The sequence below is a fragment of the Phyllobates terribilis genome, unplaced genomic scaffold (assembly GCF_046119375.1).
Source record: "Phyllobates terribilis strain yellow unplaced genomic scaffold, ASM4611937v1 Scaffold_1__5_contigs__length_1240528914, whole genome shotgun sequence".
In the NCBI taxonomy this organism is placed as follows: Eukaryota; Metazoa; Chordata; class Amphibia; order Anura; family Dendrobatidae; genus Phyllobates; species Phyllobates terribilis.
The window spans coordinates 1,212,554,987-1,212,576,178 of NW_027362761.1; the positions used below are offsets into that span (position 1 = coordinate 1,212,554,987).

The 21,192-nt window shown below is 44.8% G+C and overlaps 1 protein-coding gene across 8 annotated transcripts in view; it reads right to left on the reverse strand.

Annotated features, from left to right (window-relative positions):
- Window positions 1–21,192, reverse strand: part of DYSF (dysferlin) — a 680,318-nt gene that overhangs the window by 11,398 nt on the left and 647,728 nt on the right. For all 8 annotated transcript variants that reach the window (XM_073649582.1, XM_073649538.1, XM_073649547.1 and 5 more), the window contains 6 exons: window positions 19,892–20,034; window positions 19,635–19,774; window positions 14,416–14,504; window positions 11,815–11,910; window positions 9,474–9,615; window positions 2,277–2,376 (listed from right to left, as the gene is read on the reverse strand). In XM_073649582.1, coding sequence (XP_073505683.1) covers window positions 2,277–2,376; window positions 9,474–9,615; window positions 11,815–11,910; window positions 14,416–14,504; window positions 19,635–19,774; window positions 19,892–20,034 — 710 coding nt within the window. The remainder of the gene's footprint in view (window positions 1–2,276; window positions 2,377–9,473; window positions 9,616–11,814; window positions 11,911–14,415; window positions 14,505–19,634; window positions 19,775–19,891; window positions 20,035–21,192) is intronic.

Below are 21,192 nucleotides of genomic sequence, written 5' to 3' on the forward strand. Positions count from 1 at the left end.
AGAAACACTGCACATGCCTCATTGCCACAACATTCAAGGAGGATACTTGGGACAACTTCCTCATGATTGATGGGGGTCTGAGTAGTGGAATCCCAAGCAATTTTGTTGCATTCTTGGTACAAGCCTTTTAAGACTAGCTCTTCTCCAAAAAGGAGAAAGAGTGCCTAAAGGTTTCCACACACTAATGAGACTTTTTTTTTCATTGGAGAGCTAATTTGATTATGTTTTCCCAAGAATCATTGCCTACACAAGCTGGATCTCCACAAGCCATGGAAATATTGCTGCCAGAATATACAAAACCATCAACATCATCATTTCAATGTTGTCCTCCATGGAGTCTAACAGAGGCACCACCAATCCTCCAACGTCAACGCCAAGGTTCAGCTATATCTTCACTCCAGTGCAGGGGTCCTCAAACTACGGCCCGCGGGGAGGACTTTCATCCGGCCCGCCGAGCTATGGGCGGAGGAGAGGAGAGCGGTGCCATTGCCCGCCCTTCCCCCCGCTTGCTCAGGGCCCCGGCAGGCGGATACTTACCTCTCCCCGTGCCTCTGCAGATCCGCTGTCTTCCTGCTCTGCGCTTCCTGTGACGTCTCAGGTCAGAAGGTGCGGTGACGTCTTTACACCGCGCCCTCCCGAGTGCCGTCTCAGGCAGCGCAGAGCGGGACAACGCCGCCGCGACGCTGGAGTCCAGACAAGAGCAGCGGCAGCAAGTGAGAAGTGAGGTGAGTATTGGATTTTTTTTTTTTTTTTTAATGTATGGAGGCATAGGTCATTATATGGAGGGTGACATCCTGCAAGGGGTATAATATGGGGGGGGTGACATCCTGCATGGGGTATAATATGGGGGGGTGACATCCTGCATGGGGTATAATATGGGGGGTGACATCCTGCATGGGGCATGATATGGGGGGAAAGGGACATCCTGCATGGGGCATAATATGGGGGGGGTGACATGCTGCATGGGGCATAATATGGGGGGGGTGACATGCTGCATGGGGCATAATATGGGGGGGTGACATCCTGCATGTGGCATTATATGGGGGGTGACATCCTGCATGTGGCATTATATGGGGGGTGACATGCTGCATGGGGCATTATATGGGGAGGGGTGACATGCTGCATTATATGGGGGGGGTGAGATGCTGCATGGGGCATTATAAAGACAGGGGAGTGATATCCTGCATGGGGCATTATATGGGGGGGTGACATCCTGCATGGGGCATTATATGGGGGGTGACATCCTGCATGGGGCATGATATGGGGGGTGACATCCTGCATGGGGCATTATATGGTGTGAGAAAGGGACATCCTGCATGGTGCATTATATGGGGGGTGGCATCCAGCATGGGGCATTATAAGGGGGGAACAGCCTACATGGGGCATTATAAGGGGGAGAACAGCCTGCATATGGCATTATAAGCGGGAAACAGCCTGCCTATTGGGAACATTTATCTGCCCATTGAGGACCTATGCTGCCTATTGGGAACATTTACCTGCCCATTGAGGACCTATGCTGCCTATTGGGGACCTATGCTGCCTATTGGGGATATTTACCTGCCTATTGGGGACATTTACCTGCCTATTGGGGACCTATGCTGCCTATTGGGGACCTTTGCTGCCTATTGGGGATATTTACCTGCCTATTGGGGACATTTACCTGCCTATTGGGGACCTATGCTGCCTATTGGGGACCTTTGCTGCCTATTGGGGATATTTACCTGCCTATTGGGGACATTTACCTGCCTATTGGGGACATTTACCTGCCCATTGAGGACCTATGCTGCCTATTGGGGACCTATGCTGCCTATTGGGGACATTTGCTGCCTATTGGGGATATTTACCTGCCTATTGGGGACATTTACCTGCCTATTGGGGACCTATGCTGCCTATTGGGTACAGTTACCTACCTATTGAAATACCGGTTGATTTAACTTTACTTGTTCTTCATTTTAAATATTGTATTTGTTCCTGTATTGTTTTTTTTACTACAAAATCAGATATGTGCAGTGTGCATAGGAATTTGTTCATAGTTTTTTTTAAAAACTATATTCCGGCCCTCCAATGGTCTGAGGGACCGTGAACTGGCCCCCTGTTTAAAAAGTTTGAGGACCCCTGCTCCAGTGTAATATCAGGACACGCGTTAGAACAACAAGAAGGCTTGGAAAAGGCGGAAATGTCGCCCGTATGTTCTATCTGCCCCTTGGAGAGGAGTCTGGTCTGGTGCCCTGGCTTCATTCATCTGTGATATCACCGCCCATGTTACTGTTTCTTACCCAAATAGTCATCAAAAGAGAATTTGTCATTGTCCCATATCTGTAGGATAAGGTTTGGGGGGATTTTATTTTCAGTCTTGTCCACGCTCCAGAAATGTTCCTGTGGGAGAAAGACATGAATCTCATATACAGAGTGCATATTGTGCATGTGCGGCATTAGTTTTGTGCAAGTGTGGCGTTAGTTTGTGCACGTGCGGCATTAGTTTGTGCATGTGCGGCATTAGTTTGTGCATGTGCGGCATTAGTTTGTGCATGTGCGGCATTAGTTTGTGCATGTGCGGCATTAGTTTGTGCATGTGCGGCATTAGTTTGTGCACGTGCGGCATTAGTTTGTGCATGTGCGGCATTAGTTTGTGCATGTGCGGCATTAGTTTGTGCATGTGCGGCATTAGTTTGTGCATGTGTGGCATTAGTTTGTGCATGTGTGGCATTAGTTTGTGCATATGCGGCATTAGTTTGTGCATGTGCGCCATTAGTTTGTGCATGTGCGGCATTAGTTTGTGCATGTGCGGCATTAGTTTGTGCATGTGCGTCATCAGTTTGTGCATGTGCGGCATTAGTTTGTGCATGTGCGGCATTAGTTTGTGCACGTGCGGCATTAGTTTGTGCACGTGCGGCATTAGTTTGTGCACGTGCGGCATTAGTTTGTGCACATGCGGCATTAGTTTGTGCATGTGCGGCATTAGTTTGTGCATGTGCGGCATTAGTTTGTGCATGTGCGGCATTAGTTTGTGCATGTGCGCCATTAGTTTGTGCATGTGCGGCATTAGTTTGTGCACGTGCGGCATTAGTTTGTGCACGTGCGGCATTAGTTTGTGCACGTGCGGCATTAGTTTGTGCACGTGCGGCATTAGTTTGTGCACGTGCGGCATTAGTTTGTGCACGTGCGGCATTAGTTTGTGCACGTGCGGCATTAGTTTGTGCACGTGCGGCATTAGTTTGTGCACGTGCGGCATTAGTTTGTGCACGTGCGCCATTAGTTTGTGCACGTGCGGCATTAGTTTGTGCACGTGCAGCATTAGTTTGTGCATGTGCGGCATTAGTTTGTGCATGTGCGGCATTAGTTTGTGCACGTGCGGCATTAGTTTGTGCACGTGCGGCATTAGTTTGTGCATATGCGGCATTAGTTTGTGCATGTACGGCATTAGTTTGTGCATATGCGGCATTAGTTTGTGCATGTGCGGCATTAGTTTGTGCACGTGCGGCATTAGTTTGTGCACGTGCGGCATTAGTTTGTGCACGTGCGGCATTAGTTTGTGCACGTGCGGCATTAGTTTGTGCATGTGCGGCATTAGTTTGTGCATATACGGTATTAGTTTGTGCATGTGCGGCATTAGTTTGTGCATGTGCGGCATTAGTTTGTGCATGTGCGGCATTAGTTTGTGCATGTGCGGCATTAGTTTGTGCATATGCGGCATTAGTTTGTGCATGTGCGCCATTAGTTTGTGCACGTGCGGCATTAGTTTGTGCATGTGCGGCATTAGTTTGTGCACGTGCGGCATTAGTTTGTGCACGTGCGGCATTAGTTTGTGCATGTGCGGCATTAGTTTGTGCATGTGCGGCATTAGTTTGTGCATGTGCGGCATTAGTTTGTGCATGTGTGGCATTAGTTTGTGCATATGCGGCATTAGTTTGTGCATGTGCGCCATTAGTTTGTGCATGTGCGGCATTAGTTTGTGCATGTGCGGCATTAGTTTGTGCATGTGCGGCATTAGTTTGTGCATGTGCGCCATTAGTTTGTGCATGTGCGGCATTAGTTTGTGCATGTGCGGCATTAGCTTGTGCATGTGCGGCATTAGTTTGTGCATGTGCGGCATTAGTTTGTGCATGTGTGGCATTAGTTTGTGCATGTGTGGCATTAGTTTGTGCATATGCGGCATTAGTTTGTGCATGTGCGGCATTAGTTTGTGCATGTGCGGCATTAGTTTGTGCATGTGCGGCATTAGTTTGTGCATATGCGGCATTAGTTTGTGCATGTACGGCATTAGTTTGTGCATATGCGGCATTAGTTTGTGCATATGCGGCATTAGTTTGTGCATGTGCGGCATTAGTTTGTGCATGTGCGGCATTAGTTTGTGCATGTGTGGCATTAGTTTGTGCATGTGCGGCATTAGTTTGTGCATGTGCGGCATTAATATGTGCAATGCAAGTGTGGCATTAGTTTGTGCATGTGTGGCATTAGTTTGTGCATGTGTGGCATTAGTTTGTGCATGTGCGGCATTAGTTTGTGCATGTGCGGCATTAATATGTGCAATGCAAGTGTGGCATTAGTTTGTGCACGTGCGGCATTAGTTTGTGCATGTGCGGCATTAGTTTGTGCATGTGCGGCATTAGTTTGTGCATGTGCGGCATTAGTTTGTGCATATGCGGCATTAGTTTGTGCATGTGCGGCATTAGTTTGTGCATGTGCGGCATTAGTTTGTGCATGTGCGGCATTAGTTTGTGCATGTGTGGCATTAGTTTGTGCATATGCGGCATTAGTTTGTGCATGTGCGCCATTAGTTTGTGCATGTGCGGCATTAGTTTGTGCATGTGCGGCATTAGTTTGTGCATGTGCGGCATTAGTTTGTGCATGTGCGCCATTAGTTTGTGCATGTGCGGCATTAGTTTGTGCATGTGCGGCATTAGTTTGTGCATATGCGGCATTAGTTTGTGCATGTGCGGCATTAGTTTGTGCATGTGCGGCATTAGTTTGTGCATGTGTGGCATTAGTTTGTGCATGTGTGGCATTAGTTTGTGCATATACGGCATTAGTTTGTGCATGTGCGGCATTAGTTTGTGCATGTGCGGCATTAGTTTGTGCATGTGCGGCATTAGTTTGTGCATGTGTGGCATTAGTTTGTGCATATGCGGCATTAGTTTGTGCATGTGCGCCATTAGTTTGTGCACGTGCGGCATTAGTTTGTGCATGTGCGGCATTAGTTTGTGCACGTGCGGCATTAGTTTGTGCACGTGCGGCATTAGTTTGTGCATGTGCGGCATTAGTTTGTGCATGTGCGGCATTAGTTTGTGCATGTGCGGCATTAGTTTGTGCATGTGCGGCATTAGTTTGTGCATGTGTGGCATTAGTTTGTGCATATGCGGCATTAGTTTGTGCATGTGCGCCATTAGTTTGTGCATGTGCGGCATTAGTTTGTGCATGTGCGGCATTAGTTTGTGCATGTGCGGCATTAGTTTGTGCATGTGCGGCATTAGTTTGTGCATGTGCGGCATTAGTTTGTGCATGTGCGGCATTAGCTTGTGCATGTGCGGCATTAGTTTGTGCATGTGCGGCATTAGTTTGTGCATGTGTGGCATTAGTTTGTGCATGTGTGGCATTAGTTTGTGCATATGCGGCATTAGTTTGTGCATGTGCGGCATTAGTTTGTGCATGTGCGGCATTAGTTTGTGCATGTGCGGCATTAGTTTGTGCATATGCGGCATTAGTTTGTGCATGTACGGCATTAGTTTGTGCATATGCGGCATTAGTTTGTGCATATGCGGCATTAGTTTGTGCATGTGCGGCATTAGTTTGTGCATGTGCGGCATTAGTTTGTGCATGTGTGGCATTAGTTTGTGCATGTGCGGCATTAGTTTGTGCATGTGCGGCATTAATATGTGCAATGCAAGTGTGGCATTAGTTTGTGCATGTGTGGCATTAGTTTGTGCATGTGTGGCATTAGTTTGTGCATGTGCGGCATTAGTTTGTGCATGTGCGGCATTAATATGTGCAATGCAAGTGTGGCATTAGTTTGTGCACGTGCGGCATTAGTTTGTGCATGTGCGGCATTAGTTTGTGCATGTGCGGCATTAGTTTGTGCATGTGCGGCATTAGTTTGTGCATGTGCGGCATTAGTTTGTGCATGTGCGGCATTAGTTTGTGCATGTGCGGCATTAGTTTGTGCATGTGCGGCATTAGTTTGTGCATGTGCGGCATTAGTTTGTGCATGTGCGGCATTAGTTTGTGCATGTGCGGCATTAGTTTGTGCATATGCGGCATTAGTTTGTGCATGTACGGCATTAGTTTGTGCATATGCGGCATTAGTTTGTGCATATGCGGCATTAGTTTGTGCATGTGCGGCATTAGTTTGTGCATGTGCGGCATTAGTTTGTGCATGTGTGGCATTAGTTTGTGCATGTGCGGCATTAGTTTGTGCATGTGCGGCATTAATATGTGCAATGCAAGTGTGGCATTAGTTTGTGCATGTGTGGCATTAGTTTGTGCATGTGCGGCATTAGTTTGTGCATGTGCGGCATTAATATGTGCAATGCAAGTGTGGCATTAGTTTGTGCACGTGCGGCATTAGTTTGTGCATGTGCGGCATTAGTTTGTGCATGTGCGGCATTAGTTTGTGCATGTGCGGCATTAGTTTGTGCATATGCGGCATTAGTTTGTGCATGTGCGGCATTAGTTTGTGCATGTGCGGCATTAATATGTGCAATGCAAGTGTGGCATTAGTTTGTGCACGTGCGGCATTAGTTTGTGCATGTGCGGCATTAGCTTGTGCATGTGCGGCATTAGTTTGTGCATGTGCGGCATTAGTTTGTGCATGTGCGGCATTAGTTTGTGCATGTGCGGCATTAGTTTGTGCATGTGTGGCATTAGTTTGTGCATATGCGGCATTAGTTTGTGCATGTGCGGCATTAGTTTGTGCATGTGCGGCATTAGTTTGTGCATGTGCGGCATTAGTTTGTGCATGTGCGCCATTAGTTTGTGCATGTGCGGCATTAGTTTGTGCATGTGCGGCATTAGTTTGTGCATATGCGGCATTAGTTTGTGCATGTGCGGCATTAGTTTGTGCATGTGCGGCATTAGTTTGTGCATGTGTGGCATTAGTTTGTGCATGTGTGGCATTAGTTTGTGCATATGCGGCATTAGTTTGTGCATGTGCGGCATTAGTTTGTGCATGTGCGGCATTAGTTTGTGCATATGCGGCATTAGTTTGTGCATGTACGGCATTAGTTTGTGCATATGCGGCATTAGTTTGTGCATATGCGGCATTAGTTTGTGCATGTGCGGCATTAGTTTGTGCATGTGCGGCATTAGTTTGTGCATGTGTGGCATTAGTTTGTGCATGTGCGGCATTAGTTTGTGCATGTGCGGCATTAATATGTGCAATGCAAGTGTGGCATTAGTTTGTGCATGTGCGGCATTAGTTTGTGCATGTGTGGCATTAGTTTGTGCATGTGCGGCATTAGTTTGTGCATGTGCGGCATTAATATGTGCAATGCAAGTGTGGCATTAGTTTGTGCATGTGTGGCATTAGTTTGTGCATGTGCGGCATTAGTTTGTGCATGTGCGGCATTAGTTTGTGCATGTGCGGCATTAGTTTGTGCATGTGTGGCATTAGTTTGTGCATGTGTGGCATTAGTTTGTGCATGTGCGGCATTAGTTTGTGCATGTGCGGCATTAATATGTGCAATGCAAGTGTGGCATTAGTTTGTGCATGTGCGGCATTAATATGTGCAATGCAAGTGTGGCATTAGTTTGTGCATGTGCGGCATTAGTTTGTGCATGTGCGGCATTAGTTTGTGCATGTGCGGCATTAATATGTGCAATGCAAGTGTGGCATTAGTTTGTGCATGTGTGGCATTAGTTTGTGCATGTGCGGCATTAGTTTGTGCATGTGCGGCATTAATATGTGCAATGCAAGTGTGGCATTAGTTTGTGCATGTGTGGCATTAGTTTGTGCATGTGCGGCATTAGTTTGTGCATGTGCGGCATTAGTTTGTGCATGTGCGGCATTAGTTTGTGCATGTGCGGCATTAGTTTGTGCATGTGCGGCATTAGTTTGTGCATGTGCGGCATTAGTTTGTGCATGTGTGGCATTAGTTTGTGCATGTGCGGCATTAGTTTGTGCATGTGCGGCATTAGTTTGTGCATGCGCAGTTATTTTTCAACAATGCTAGAAACAACCAATGACCGACATCAGAATCCAGGCAGCAGTCATTACTATTGATTGTAAATATTGCAGATTACAAACTTGCTTAGTGTTATATGGGGACACGTTTTTAAATAAAAATGTCTGGAAAAAAACTTCAAAAATCCCTTCACATCCAGCAGCACAAAGATGACAAGGCAGATAACCATTGGGGAGTTACGGGCATATGAGGCAGCCATTGTAGGAAGAATGCAATCTTATACCCTAGTTCACTTTTTATGGCACTTTAGTCACTTTTTTAGCGCACTCGGGTATAGACCACAGTTCTTGGGCTTTTAAAAAAAATAAATAAATAACTCACAGGATAGACAGCTCCTAATGAAGAGCCCCCTCAAAGCTCAGTCAAGGGTATCTCATCCAGTAAGGTAGATTCTACTCGGTACTGATGAAGGGAAAGTACCACAAAGCAGCTGACTGTAGATGGCTGTCTGTCTTGGCGAATGTTTTTGCACGTAGGCTTATAGGGTCATTACCTTGTAGATGGCACTGGTGGGATTTTCCTTCTAGGAAAGAACTAATTTGCATAGTTTTCCCATAGAGCGTTGCCATTAATACTGCATGCTCAGCTTCCCCTGTCCCCCTGAACCTGCATCAAGGACATCACATGCAAACAGTCAATCCCTGACCTGCACTAGTACCTGAGACAGCTGCCTGTAAATGGTGGTCTGAATTGGCTCCTAACCTTGGTCATGTTGTAAGGCTTGTTAGGGGTCAGACAGTGACTTACAGAGTAGTTATCTCCTATAGGTAGTACTGGCGAGATATTTACTTCCAGAAGGGAACAAAATTTGTTCTGGATTGTTTGTGTTCCCTTTTTCTACTAATTTTTTCCCAAGGAGGTTTGCCAACAAGACCCCATGCTTAGCCATTGTCCTTCACCAAAAGCAATGTCAAGGCCATCTCCACTGCAATGATGAGGGACAAGCCCCGCAACAGCTGTCTCATATCCCTGGCCATAAAGCAAGGCTCCTTAAGGGGTTACGGAGGAGCTACCTTCTATAGATGGCACTAGGGAGATTTTTCTTCTGGGAGAGAACAAAACCAAATTGTCTTCCTCCGATCCCGCGTCACCAGATCACGAGAACTTCATTACTGTACTAGTATTTCGAGGCAACGTGATGACCATGATGTAGTCAACAGGAGGCCCCATAAATGTATTTAACAACCCCCGAGGCTCCACCATGATGATTCTCTCTGGTACAAAGAGCTGACACAGATCCACGGTCCGGTCAGACAGCCGGGCTTTGTGCTCGGCATGCTTCTGGGCCGCTCTTACCTTCGTAGACACTGAGCAGACCTGCTCCGCAGGAAGATAATCAAACGGGAACACGAAGCGCCAGTTAAAATTCCCTTCGCCTCCCATAGACCTGTAGTGCACATCTGTTTTCTGTTTATTTTCTTCGTGGCCGATCAGCCAGCTAGGAGAAGGAGAACAGGACAGCCGCCTTTACCTCCCGAGGAAGTATATTTGTATAACGCGCACAACATGTCATTGGAACAAAGGCATTACTTTCATGTGAGATCTGGACGGGCAGCACCTATACCAGGGAGACTGTGTGTAGAACGTTATATAAACCAGTTCAATATGTGCAGAGTTCAAAGCCGGAGTGTGCGAAGAAACGTGCGCCCCGCCGCCGGCCGGAGGTTGCCCCTGTCTGATTTCACTCTGCCAACTCTCCTGCTACTGTTGTGGGCATCAGGAGTAAAGACGCCTTGTCTGCCGCTCCATACAATTCATGGAGAAAACCCCATTGGTTGCATTTGGCTTTATTTTAGCATAAAAAAATAAACCTCTATGTCATTCTGGTGCCCCTTAAAGGGACTATGTCACCGAGTTTCTGCCACCCCATCTGAGAGCATCATGATATAGAGACAGAGATCCTGATTCCAGCGATGTATCACTTCATTTGCTGGCTCCAGTCGTTGTGATACAATCACTGTTTTCTCTGCTGCAGATCTTGGAATGCTGAGCTCTGTATAAACCCCGCCCACACCATTGATTGGCCCATCAGTGGTGGGGGCGGGGTTACACAGAGCAGTTGACTAGGTGGCACGAGACAACTAGTCCTGTAGTGATAATCTCCTGGTGATAAAATAATGATTTTATAGGAACAGCGCCTAGTAAGTGATACATCAGGCTCAGACCCTACATCATGCTGCTCTCAGATTACATAGCAAAAACCTTGCTGAGTAAGGGGCAAAAAATGGCTATAATAACTGTGCTTCAAGGCTTGTATGATAACTAGGGGAATCCAATACTTTTTTATGTATCTGAATGAGCAAAAATTATGAAACATGTCAATATATTTGCCCCAGCATTTTTAGTGTCCATAAGTTGCATCTTTGACCCCTCAAGCCCCCCATTTATTTGCAGATAAGCAAACCAGCTCACAATCCATGGACCTCGCGAGGGGTTCAGAGAGATTCTCCAAGACTGAATGGAGCTGCAGCCACAGCCCAACACACAGACACAGGACGGACCCTGGATCAGGGCTGAAGGGGTGGTCACACCTTTGGTTCTGATCACCAGCCCAGCTTGCGAAAGATTAGCCATCAATGTTTTAATGGCATAATTTTTACTTAACTGCATGTATTTAGGGCTAAAAATCTGCTTTGCAGGCTGCAGAATGAGTTAACTAATAATCAGTCAGTAAGCTTGTTCTTATAGAGGGTTTGAAAGTCTTTTATCTGTATTTATTGAGCTTTTTTTGAGCTGAGTTCATCTCTCCTTTCTCGTAAAGAGGGGAAGAGATAAAAGAGTTACAAACTCCCCGTCAGAGTGCGCTCACTGAAGGATTCTTAGTTGCAGCCATTATGCTGTCCACAGTGAGTAGAAATACAAACAGCCTAAAAGGACAAACAGTGCATCATTTTTGAACACAAAAATGTTTGTTTTAGTCCAGAAAAAATGAAAATCACAATTGCTACAGAAGGTTTCCATATCCTTTAAAGAGTTTTAACTTTTATTTCATAAATCAATGATACACATAAAAATAAGCAACTTTGTAATATATCTTATCAGGGAAATCCGCTTTTCTCTCCTCCTCTCATTCACGGGTACGATTCTGAGATAGGAGATGGCAGTTGGTGCTGTATTCAGTGAAGACGTAACGTTACATTACTGAGATAGGAGATGGCAGTTGGTGCTGTATTCAGTGAAGACGTAACGTTACATTACTGAGATAGGAGATGGCAGTTGGTGCTGTATTCAGTGAAGACGTAACGTTACATTACTGAGATAGGAGATGGCAGTTGGTGCTGATAAGATTCTATGTAGAAGGGAAGGGAGATGATGAGGGAGGAGCGCTGTCTCTGGCTCTTCCCTCGTTCTCGTCTCACTCATCTGCATAGAATTTCATCAGCACCAGCTGCCATCTCCTATCTCAGTAATGTAACGTTACGTCTTCACTGAATACAGATTGTACCCGTGAATTGAGAATGAACGTTCAGTCCTGGAGGAGAGAGAAGCAGATCTCTCTGATAAGAAATATTACAGAGTTGCTTGTTTTTATGTGTATTATTGATTTCAGAAAAAAAAATGAAAACAATGATATTATAAGGGAATAATGGGAAATTGGGTAGGACAATAGATTGCGATGACCACACAGGCTCCTCACCTCTTCACATAAATGTCACTCATCTTCTCTCCGGTGACGCTTACATCATCCAGGATGACGTCTTTCGTGTTCCAAATGATGCAACGCAAGAAGAACCTGAAGGGAAGAGAGATTAATAAAAACGACTGATGGACAGAATGTAGAAAAAATAGCCCAGAAACTCCCAAACCGCCAGACGAGACAAACTGCAGTGGCCACAAAACGGTCAGTAACGATGTTCAGTTCTCCCCAAAAAGAGACAGGTGTTTTAAAAGTTCTACTGAGCGAAAAAAAAAAGTTATTTTAAAGTAGATCTATTATCAGATATCACAATACAAACCATATACATTATTAAATAGATCTCCTATACCCGATGAGATTGGTGTACTTACATTGAGAATCTATGACAAAAAGGCTGTATAATCCTGATATTAAGCTGAGCATTTTTTTAAGCTGAGCCTTTTTATAAGTCCAGCCATTGCTACACTCAAAAAGTGTTAATTTAATTATAGGGAAACATTCACAAAGGATTACACAGCTATTCCGGGCCTTCAGCATGCTTCACTGTAGGGATCACCAGGTTTCCAGAATGCATCACTATAGGAATCACCAGGCCTCCAGCATGCTTCACTGCAGGAATCACTGGGCCATTAGCTTGCTTTACTCTAGGAATCATCAGGCCTTCAGCATGGTTCACTGTGGGAATCACCAGGTTTCCTGAATGCATCACAATAGGAATCATCAGGCCTCCAGCATGCTTGACTGTAGGAACCACTGGGCCGCCACTATGCTTCACTGAACGAATCACCAGGCCTCCAGCATGTTTCCCTGTAAGCATCACTGAGCCACCACCATGCTTCAGTGTAGGAATCACCCGGCAACACCATGCTTCACTGTAGTCATCATCAATCCACCAGCATGCTTAACAGTAGGTATCACTGATTCACTGCCATGATTCACTGTAGTAATCACAGAGGCACCACCATGCTTTACTGAGACATTAGAGGCACCACCATGATTCACTGTAGTAATCACTGGGCCACCACCATGCTTCAATGTAGGCATCACTGATCCACCACCATGCTTCACAGTAGGTATCACAAAGGTGTCACCAAGCTTTAGTCTAGAAATCACTGGGCCACCACCATCCTTCACTGTAGGCATGGTGTTCTTTACAGCAGATGCTTCATTCTTGCTCCTCAAGACATAACACTGGCCCAAAAAGTTCCAGTTTGGTTTCATCGCTCCACAAAACAGAATCCTAAAACTTATTGGAGCCGACTTTTCTTGTACTTTTGGATCAGTAGAGGTTACATGATGGATTTCAGACATGGAAACCATCAGCATTTAGTATGTTCCTTCCTACACAAACTGAAACGCTGCTATCGTTAATGGTCTTTTGTAGCCACTGGAGGGTCTTTGGTCATCTGTCTCCTCAGGAATCTGGTACCAACTTCCTATTCCCACCAAATTCAGGTAGTGTAGTCAGTGTTCCTACATCGACCTCTGCTTCCAGCTGTATCTCTAGGAACATTTAATGCCTTTGTATCTTTTTGTACCCTTTTTCTTGTTTGTCCGAGGCCATGATCTCTTCTTGTAACATAAAACTGGTCTCTAGCTATGTATCATGTCTTTAGCAGGTCACAACAGCCAGAGGGGCAGCAGGTCATACCATCCAGAGAGTCTCTAATAATTACTAAAGATGCTGGTAATGAAGGAATAATTCTGAGACTGCAGCAGTCAGTAAAAGGGGCATTTTGTGCAGAAATTGTTATATTAGTTGTGTTGAACTTTTTACATTGTTTTTGACTTATTAGTTTATTGCAAAAAGCAGAAAGTTTGTACATTTCGCTAATAAAACTAATTTACAATGGGGGCTGAATAATTTTGATCGGATTGAATGCTCGCATCACTGGAGATATATTTTACATGTGGTATGACTGAAGACTAGGTTATAGAGAGTCCATGTACTCTGGATAGACCTCAACTTTAATATCCGACCCCTTTGAAGACAGCTTGTTACCATATACATGAGAAGACAGTGGCACCTGTAATGGATAAGGCTCAACATGACACATGGTGTTTTACAAGACGGTTACATATTACATTCATTGAGCAACGTCCTCATAAGGTTTCCACCGATTCTGCAGAGTCATTCTCCCACAAAGTCTTCACTATCTCCTTATGTTTTGGCCAACTTGTAAAATCATCTCAGCTGGATCCAATCTGAGCACCGGAGTCAATGAGTATTTCCATCTGAAGCGAAAACCCATGTCGACAGCAAAAAACGAATCCATCCGGTCATAGTCACACCTCGTAAAGAAGTGAGCCACGTGTGCTGCTGGTTTAACCTTCCTGAGACCTTAGAGAGGAGGTTCGATGTCACCCCTGAACAGATCACTCCTGCCTTACCCTAAAAAGTTGGACGGATATTCACCCGGGGTCCAATCCCCATTATTCTGCTGACTTATTACTTCTAATGTTTCAGCATACTCTTCTCAAACCCTGTTCACACTGTTCAGAATGGTTTCTACAATGTAGAAGTGTTTTCTCCAGGACATACAATTCCCAATGCTCTGAAATGAGAATCAGACTCTGCCGAATGTAACCCTAAAATCTTACCGTTTTGCTTTTCTGGGTGTTATATTAAATGGCGGGCCCGGTGGTCCAAAAGACTTGGGAAATAAGTCCACCCACATCTGTAGTTTCCCCTGCAAACGCAACGCAGATATGATTAGGAAACCAGATAAAAAGTAATAAACATATCAACAGATCATAATAATCCGAACAGCTGCAATATACAGCAAAGAAGTAAATGTACACGTAAAATGTAGAGAAAATAACAACCGGCAACAGAAACAGCAAAGACAGTAAATAAGGAAAAGACACCAACTGCAGCATCCACAGAATGTGTGCCGCTAAGGAGCTACTCACACCTGGACTTTGTACTTCAGAGCTGCACTCGCTATCCTTGATGGTCACTGTGTACATACATTACATTACTGATCCTGAGTTACATCATGTATTATACTCCAGAGCAGCACTCACTATTCTGCTGGTGCAGTCACTGTGTACATACATTACATTACTGATCCGGAGTTACATCCTGTATTATCCTACAGAGCTGCACTCACTATTCTGCTGGTGGAGTCACTGTGTACATACATTACATTACTGATCCTGAGTTACATCCTGTATTATCCTACAGAGCTGCACTCACTATTCTGCTGGTGGAGTCACTGTGTACATACATTACATTACTGATACTGAGTTACATCATGTATTATACTCCAGAGCAGCACTCACTATTCTGCTGGTGCAGTCACTGTGTACATAGATTACATTACTGATCCTGAGTTACATCCTGTATTATCCTACAGAGCTGCACTCACTATTCTGCTGGTGGAGTCACTGTGTACATACATTACATTACTGATCCTGAGTTACATCCTGTATTATACTCCAGAGCTGCACTCACTATTCTGCTGGTGCAGTCACTGTGTACATAGATTACATTACTGATCCTGAGTTACATCCTGTATTATACTCCAGAGCTGCACTCACTATTCTGCTGGTGGAGTCACTGTGTACATACATTACATTACTGATCCTGAGTTACATCCTGTATTATCCTACAGAGCTGCACTCACTATTCTGCTGGTGCAGTCACTGTGTACATACATTACATCACTGATCCTGAGTTACATCCTGTATTATACTCCAGAGCTGCACTCACTATTCTGCTGGTGCAGTCACTGTGTACATACATTACATCACTGATCCTGAGTTACATCCTGTATTATACTCCAGAGCTGCACTCACTATTCTGCTGGTGCAGTCATTGTGTACATACATTACATTACTGATCCTGAGTTACATCCTGTATTATACTCCAGAGCTGCACTCACTATTCTGCTGGTGCAGTCACTGTGTACATACATTACATTACTGATCCTGAGTTATATCCTGTATTATACTCCAGAGCTGCACTCACTATTCTGCTGGTGCAGTCACTGTGTACATACATTACATTACTGATCCTGAGTTATATCCTGTATTATACTCCAGAGCTGCACTCACTATTCTGCTGGTGCAGTCACTGTGTACATACATTACATTACTGATCCTGAATTACATCCTGTATTATACTCCAGAGCTGCACTCACTATTCTGCTGGTGCAGTCACTGTGTACATACATTACATTACTGATCCTGAGTTACATCCTGTATTATACTGCAGAGCTGCACTCACTATTCTGCTGGTGCAGTCACTGTGTACATACATTACATTACTGATCCTGAGTTACATCCTGTATTATACTCCAGAGCTGCACTCACTATTCTGCTGGTGCAGTCACTGTGTACATACATTACATTACTGATCCTGAGTTACATCCTGTATTATACTCCAGAGCTGCACTCACTATTCTGCTGGTGCAGTCACTGTGTACATACATTACATTACTGATCCTGAGTTACATCCTGTATTATACTCCAGAGCTGCACTCACTATTCTGCTGATGCAGTCACTGTGTACATACATTGCATTACTGAACTGAGTTACATCCTGTATTATACCCCAGAGCTGCACTCACTATTCTGCTTGTGCAGTCACTGTGTACATACATTACATTACTGATCCTGAGTTACATCCTGTATTATACTCCAGAGCTGCACTCACTATTCTGCTGGTGCAGTCACTGTGTACATACATTACATTACAGATCCTGAGTTACATCCTGTATTATACCCCAGAGCTGCGCTCACTATTCTGCTGGTGCAGTCACTGTGTACATACATTACATTACTGATCCTGAGTTACATCCTGTATTATACTCTAGAGCTGCACTCACTATTTTGCTGGTGCAGTCACTGCGTACATACATTACATTACTGATCCTAAGTTACATCCTGTATTATACTCCAGAGCTGCACTCACTATTCTGCTGGTGCAGTCACTGTGTACATACATTACATTACTGATCCTGAGTTACATCCTGTATTATACTCCAGAGCTGCACTCACTATTTTGCTGGTGCAGTCACTGCGTACATACATTACATTATTGATCCTGAGTTACATCCTGTATTATACTCCAGAGCTGCACTCACTATTCTGCTGGTGCAGTCATTGTGTACATACATTACATTACTGATCCTGAGTTACATCCTGTATTATACTCCAGAGCTGCACTCACTATTCTGCTGGTGCAGTCACTGTGTACATACATTACATTTCTGATCCTGAGTTATATCCTGTATTATACTCCAGAGCTGCACTCACTATTCTGCTTGTGCAGTCACAGTATACATACATTACATTACTGATCCTGTACTGATCCTGAGTTACATCCTGTATTATACTCCAGAGCTGCACTCACTATTCTGCTGGTGCAGTCACTGTGTACATACATTACATTACTGATCCTGTACTGATCCTGAGTTACATCCTGTATTATACCCCAGAGCTGCACTCACTATTCTGCTGGTGCAGTCATTGTGTACATACATTACATTACTGATCCTGAGTTACATCCTGTATTATACTCCAGAGCTGCACTCACTATTCTGCTGGTGCAGTCACTGTGTACATACATTACATTACTGATCCTGTACTGATCTTGAGTTACATCCTGTATTATACCCCAGAGCTGCACTCACTATTCTGCTGGTGCAGTCATTGTGTACATACATTACATTACTGATCCTGAGTTACATCCTGTATTATACTCCAGAGCTGCACTCACTATTCTGCTGGTGCAGTCACTGGGTACATACATTACATTACTGATCCTGAGTTACATCCTGTATTATACTCCAGAGCTGCACTCACTATTCTGCTGATGCAGTCACTGTGTACATACATTACATTACTGATCCTGAGTTACATCCTGTATTATACTCCAGAGCTGCACTCACTATTCTGCTGGTGCAGTCACTGTGTACATACATTACATTACTGATCCTGAGTTACATCCTGTATTATACCCCAGAGCTGCACTCACTATTCTGCTTGTGCAGTCACTGTGTACATACATTACATTACTGATCCTGAGTTACATCCTGTATTATACTCCAGAGCTGCACTCACTATTCTGCTGGTGCAGTCACTGTGTACATACATTACATTACAGATCCTGAGTTACATCCTGTATTATACCCCAGAGCTGCGCTCACTATTCTGCTGGTGCAGTCACTGTGTACATACATTACATTACTGATCCTGAGTTACATCCTGTATTATACTCCAGAGCTGCACTCACTATTCTGCTGGTGCAGTCACTGTGTACATACATTACATTACTGATCCTGAGTTACATCCTGTATTATACTCCAGAGCTGCACTCACTATTCTGCAGGTGCAGTCACTGTGTACATACATTACATTACTGATCCTGAGTTATATCCTGTATTATACTCCAGAGCTGCACTCACTATTCTGCTTGTGCAGTCACAGTATACATACATTACATTACTGATCCTGTACTGATCCTGAGTTACATCCTGTATTATACTCCAGAGCTGCACTCACTATTCTGCTGGTGCAGTCACTGTGTACATACATTACATTACTGATCCTGAGTTACATCCTGTATTATACTCCAGAGCTGCACTCACTATTCTGCTGGTGCAGTCATTGTGTACATACATTACATTACTGATCCTGAGTTACATCCTGTATTATACTCCAGAGCTGCACTCACTATTTTGCTGGTGCAGTCATTGTGTACATACATTACATTACTGATCCTGAGTTACATCCTGTATTATACTCCAGAGCTGCACTCACTATTCTGCTGGTGGAGTCACTGTGTACATACATTACATTACTGATCCTGAGTTACCTCCTGTATTATACTCCAGAGCTGCACTCACTATTCTGCTGGTGCAGTCACTGTGTACATACATTACATTACTGATCCTGAGTTACCTCCTGTATTATACTCCAGAGCTGTGCTCACTATTCTGCTGGTGCAGTCACTGTGTACATACATTACATTACTGATCCTGAGTTACATCCTGTATTATACTCCAGAGCTGCGCTCACTATTCTGCTGGTGGAGTCACTGTGTACAGACATTACATTACTGATCCTGAGTTACATCCTGTATTATACTCCAGAGCTGCGCTCACTATTCTGCTGGTGGAGTCACTGTGTACAGACATTACATTACTGATCCTGAGTTACATCCTGTATTATACTCCAGAGCTGCGCTCACTATTCTGCTGGTGGAGTCACTGTCAGTTAGCTTTCTCACAGACATATCTTGTATTTTTCCTATATCACTTTACTGATGACGATTATTCCCAGAATGTAAATCACACTGAACCAGCAGTGTGAACTCTGAGATTTTACCTCTCTGGGCTTCTTAACTATGAATGCAGCTCTGGAGTATAATACAATAATGCCATAATGGAGATGGTGAGACGACCAAACCAAACAAGTCACCTTCCTGTGACACGACCTCTGACCTTAGGAGAGAGAGGCTAATGGCGCCCGGCCTTGCCCCCCATAGGCCCCTGAATGGAGATTTCCATCGAGAGTTGAAATTTATATTATATTATTTTTTCACTTGGTTAAAAGAGAATGAAAACATTGTGTAATAAGGAGGAAGAAAATATGAGAAATTCTGAGAGGCCAATAAATCCGAACAGATGCTTGTAAAATACAGCGGAGAGGGGAATGTTACAGATGTGGAGCCAGTGCACCTGCCGGCAGCTCCTCACCGCGGCTCTCACCGTCGCGTTATCAGGCCGCTAGAAGACCGCCGTCTTTGATCTTTGTGACTGTTACAACAGGGTCCACTCCATCTGCGCCCTGCAAATTATGAGGGTCCTTACCTGTTCTATATCAGGCTGCAGGGGGCTGTACAGGGACCTCGTCTCCACGTGTTCACACACAAGAGACTGTTTCCGCAGGGCGTGTAGGGCGAGACGTTCCTCCGAGGGGCCGAGATGCGGATTAGGAAATTTACCGTCCTCTATTGAAAATAATATACAAAATCCGTACAGCAGATGACCCTATAAGTGGGAGTCAACGACATCGTGTGGCATCACTCTTGACACCAGAAGACGTTTGTAAAAGTTGTCAGACTCACCGAGGTCAGAAATACTGTAGTCGTGATTCCGGAATGACATCCTGTCGTGTTTGTAGACCGGGGGTTTGTGGTTGCGCTGCTGGGCAAACCTGTGAAGGAGCTGGGAAGGCCGGAGCTGGTCCCTCCATTGGTTCGGTCCAGAGCTGAACAGGACAAAAAAAATAGTATTTTTTTCCGAGGTGGCATCTTGGCTGAAGTGCAAAGCCCCCAACCTACCATGACCCATTCATAAAACCGGTGTCTTCCTATGTAACCAAGGAGCATTCATGAATCTCTGGTCTCCAGGCCCCGGTTGTGACTGCTACCTCTACACCCATCATAGCTACTCTCATAAATGTGTCTATAAGGTTCGGCTCACACTTAGACGGTGCTGCCTAGCGAGGAGGTTTCTGTTGGAATTCCTGAAATACTGTATTCCTATGGAAACCTCCAACACAACCCAGACAGAGCCATGCACATGAATGAAGCCAACAAAGTCACTTCGGACTCTATCTGGCCTATTTTTAATTTCTGAAAAGATGAATAATGTCATGATGGAGGCCAGAGAGTGTCCAAAGTGACTTCGGCAGCTTCATTCAAGTGATTGGCTCCATCTGAGGTTCCAGTAGGAATACAGCTTTGTCAGGCAATCCAATGGAAACCTCAATGTGGGGCTTGGCGTATAGCGCTGAATGTGTTTGAACCTATCAGAAAACTGTGAAAGTGCAAGATGAGCGAATCATCTCAAGGCGAATCAAATTCACTTCAAAATTTCAGAAGAACTTCAGATTGGTCAGAACTGGATTTTTTTTGTGATTCAATTTGCACGAATCCAGCAAAATGTGGGTTGGTTGGATGTTATTTTGCTGTATTCAAAAGGGCTGGACTTCTCATATTAGGTCAAGTCACACTGTCGAAGCTGGACACCAAAGGAAGCCAAAGATGCCAGTTGCCAGAAGACGTCGAAGGTGGCCTAGTGTGGACCGCACTGGTGACCAGACCAAAGAAGACATCTGGACCACTGGATTGGACTGAAGGTGGACCGCAATGGTGACCAGACCAAAGAAGACAACTAGACCACTGGATTGGACTGAAGGTGGACCACAATGGTGATCAGACTAAAGAAGACATCTGGACCACTGGATTGGACTGAAGGTGGACCGCAATGGTGACCAGACCAAAGAAGACAACTAGACCACTGGATTGGACTGAAGGTGGACCACAATGGTGATCAGACTAAAGAAGACATCTAGACCACTGGATTGGACTGAAGGTGGACCACAATGGTGATCAGACCAAAGAAGACAACTAGACCACAGGAT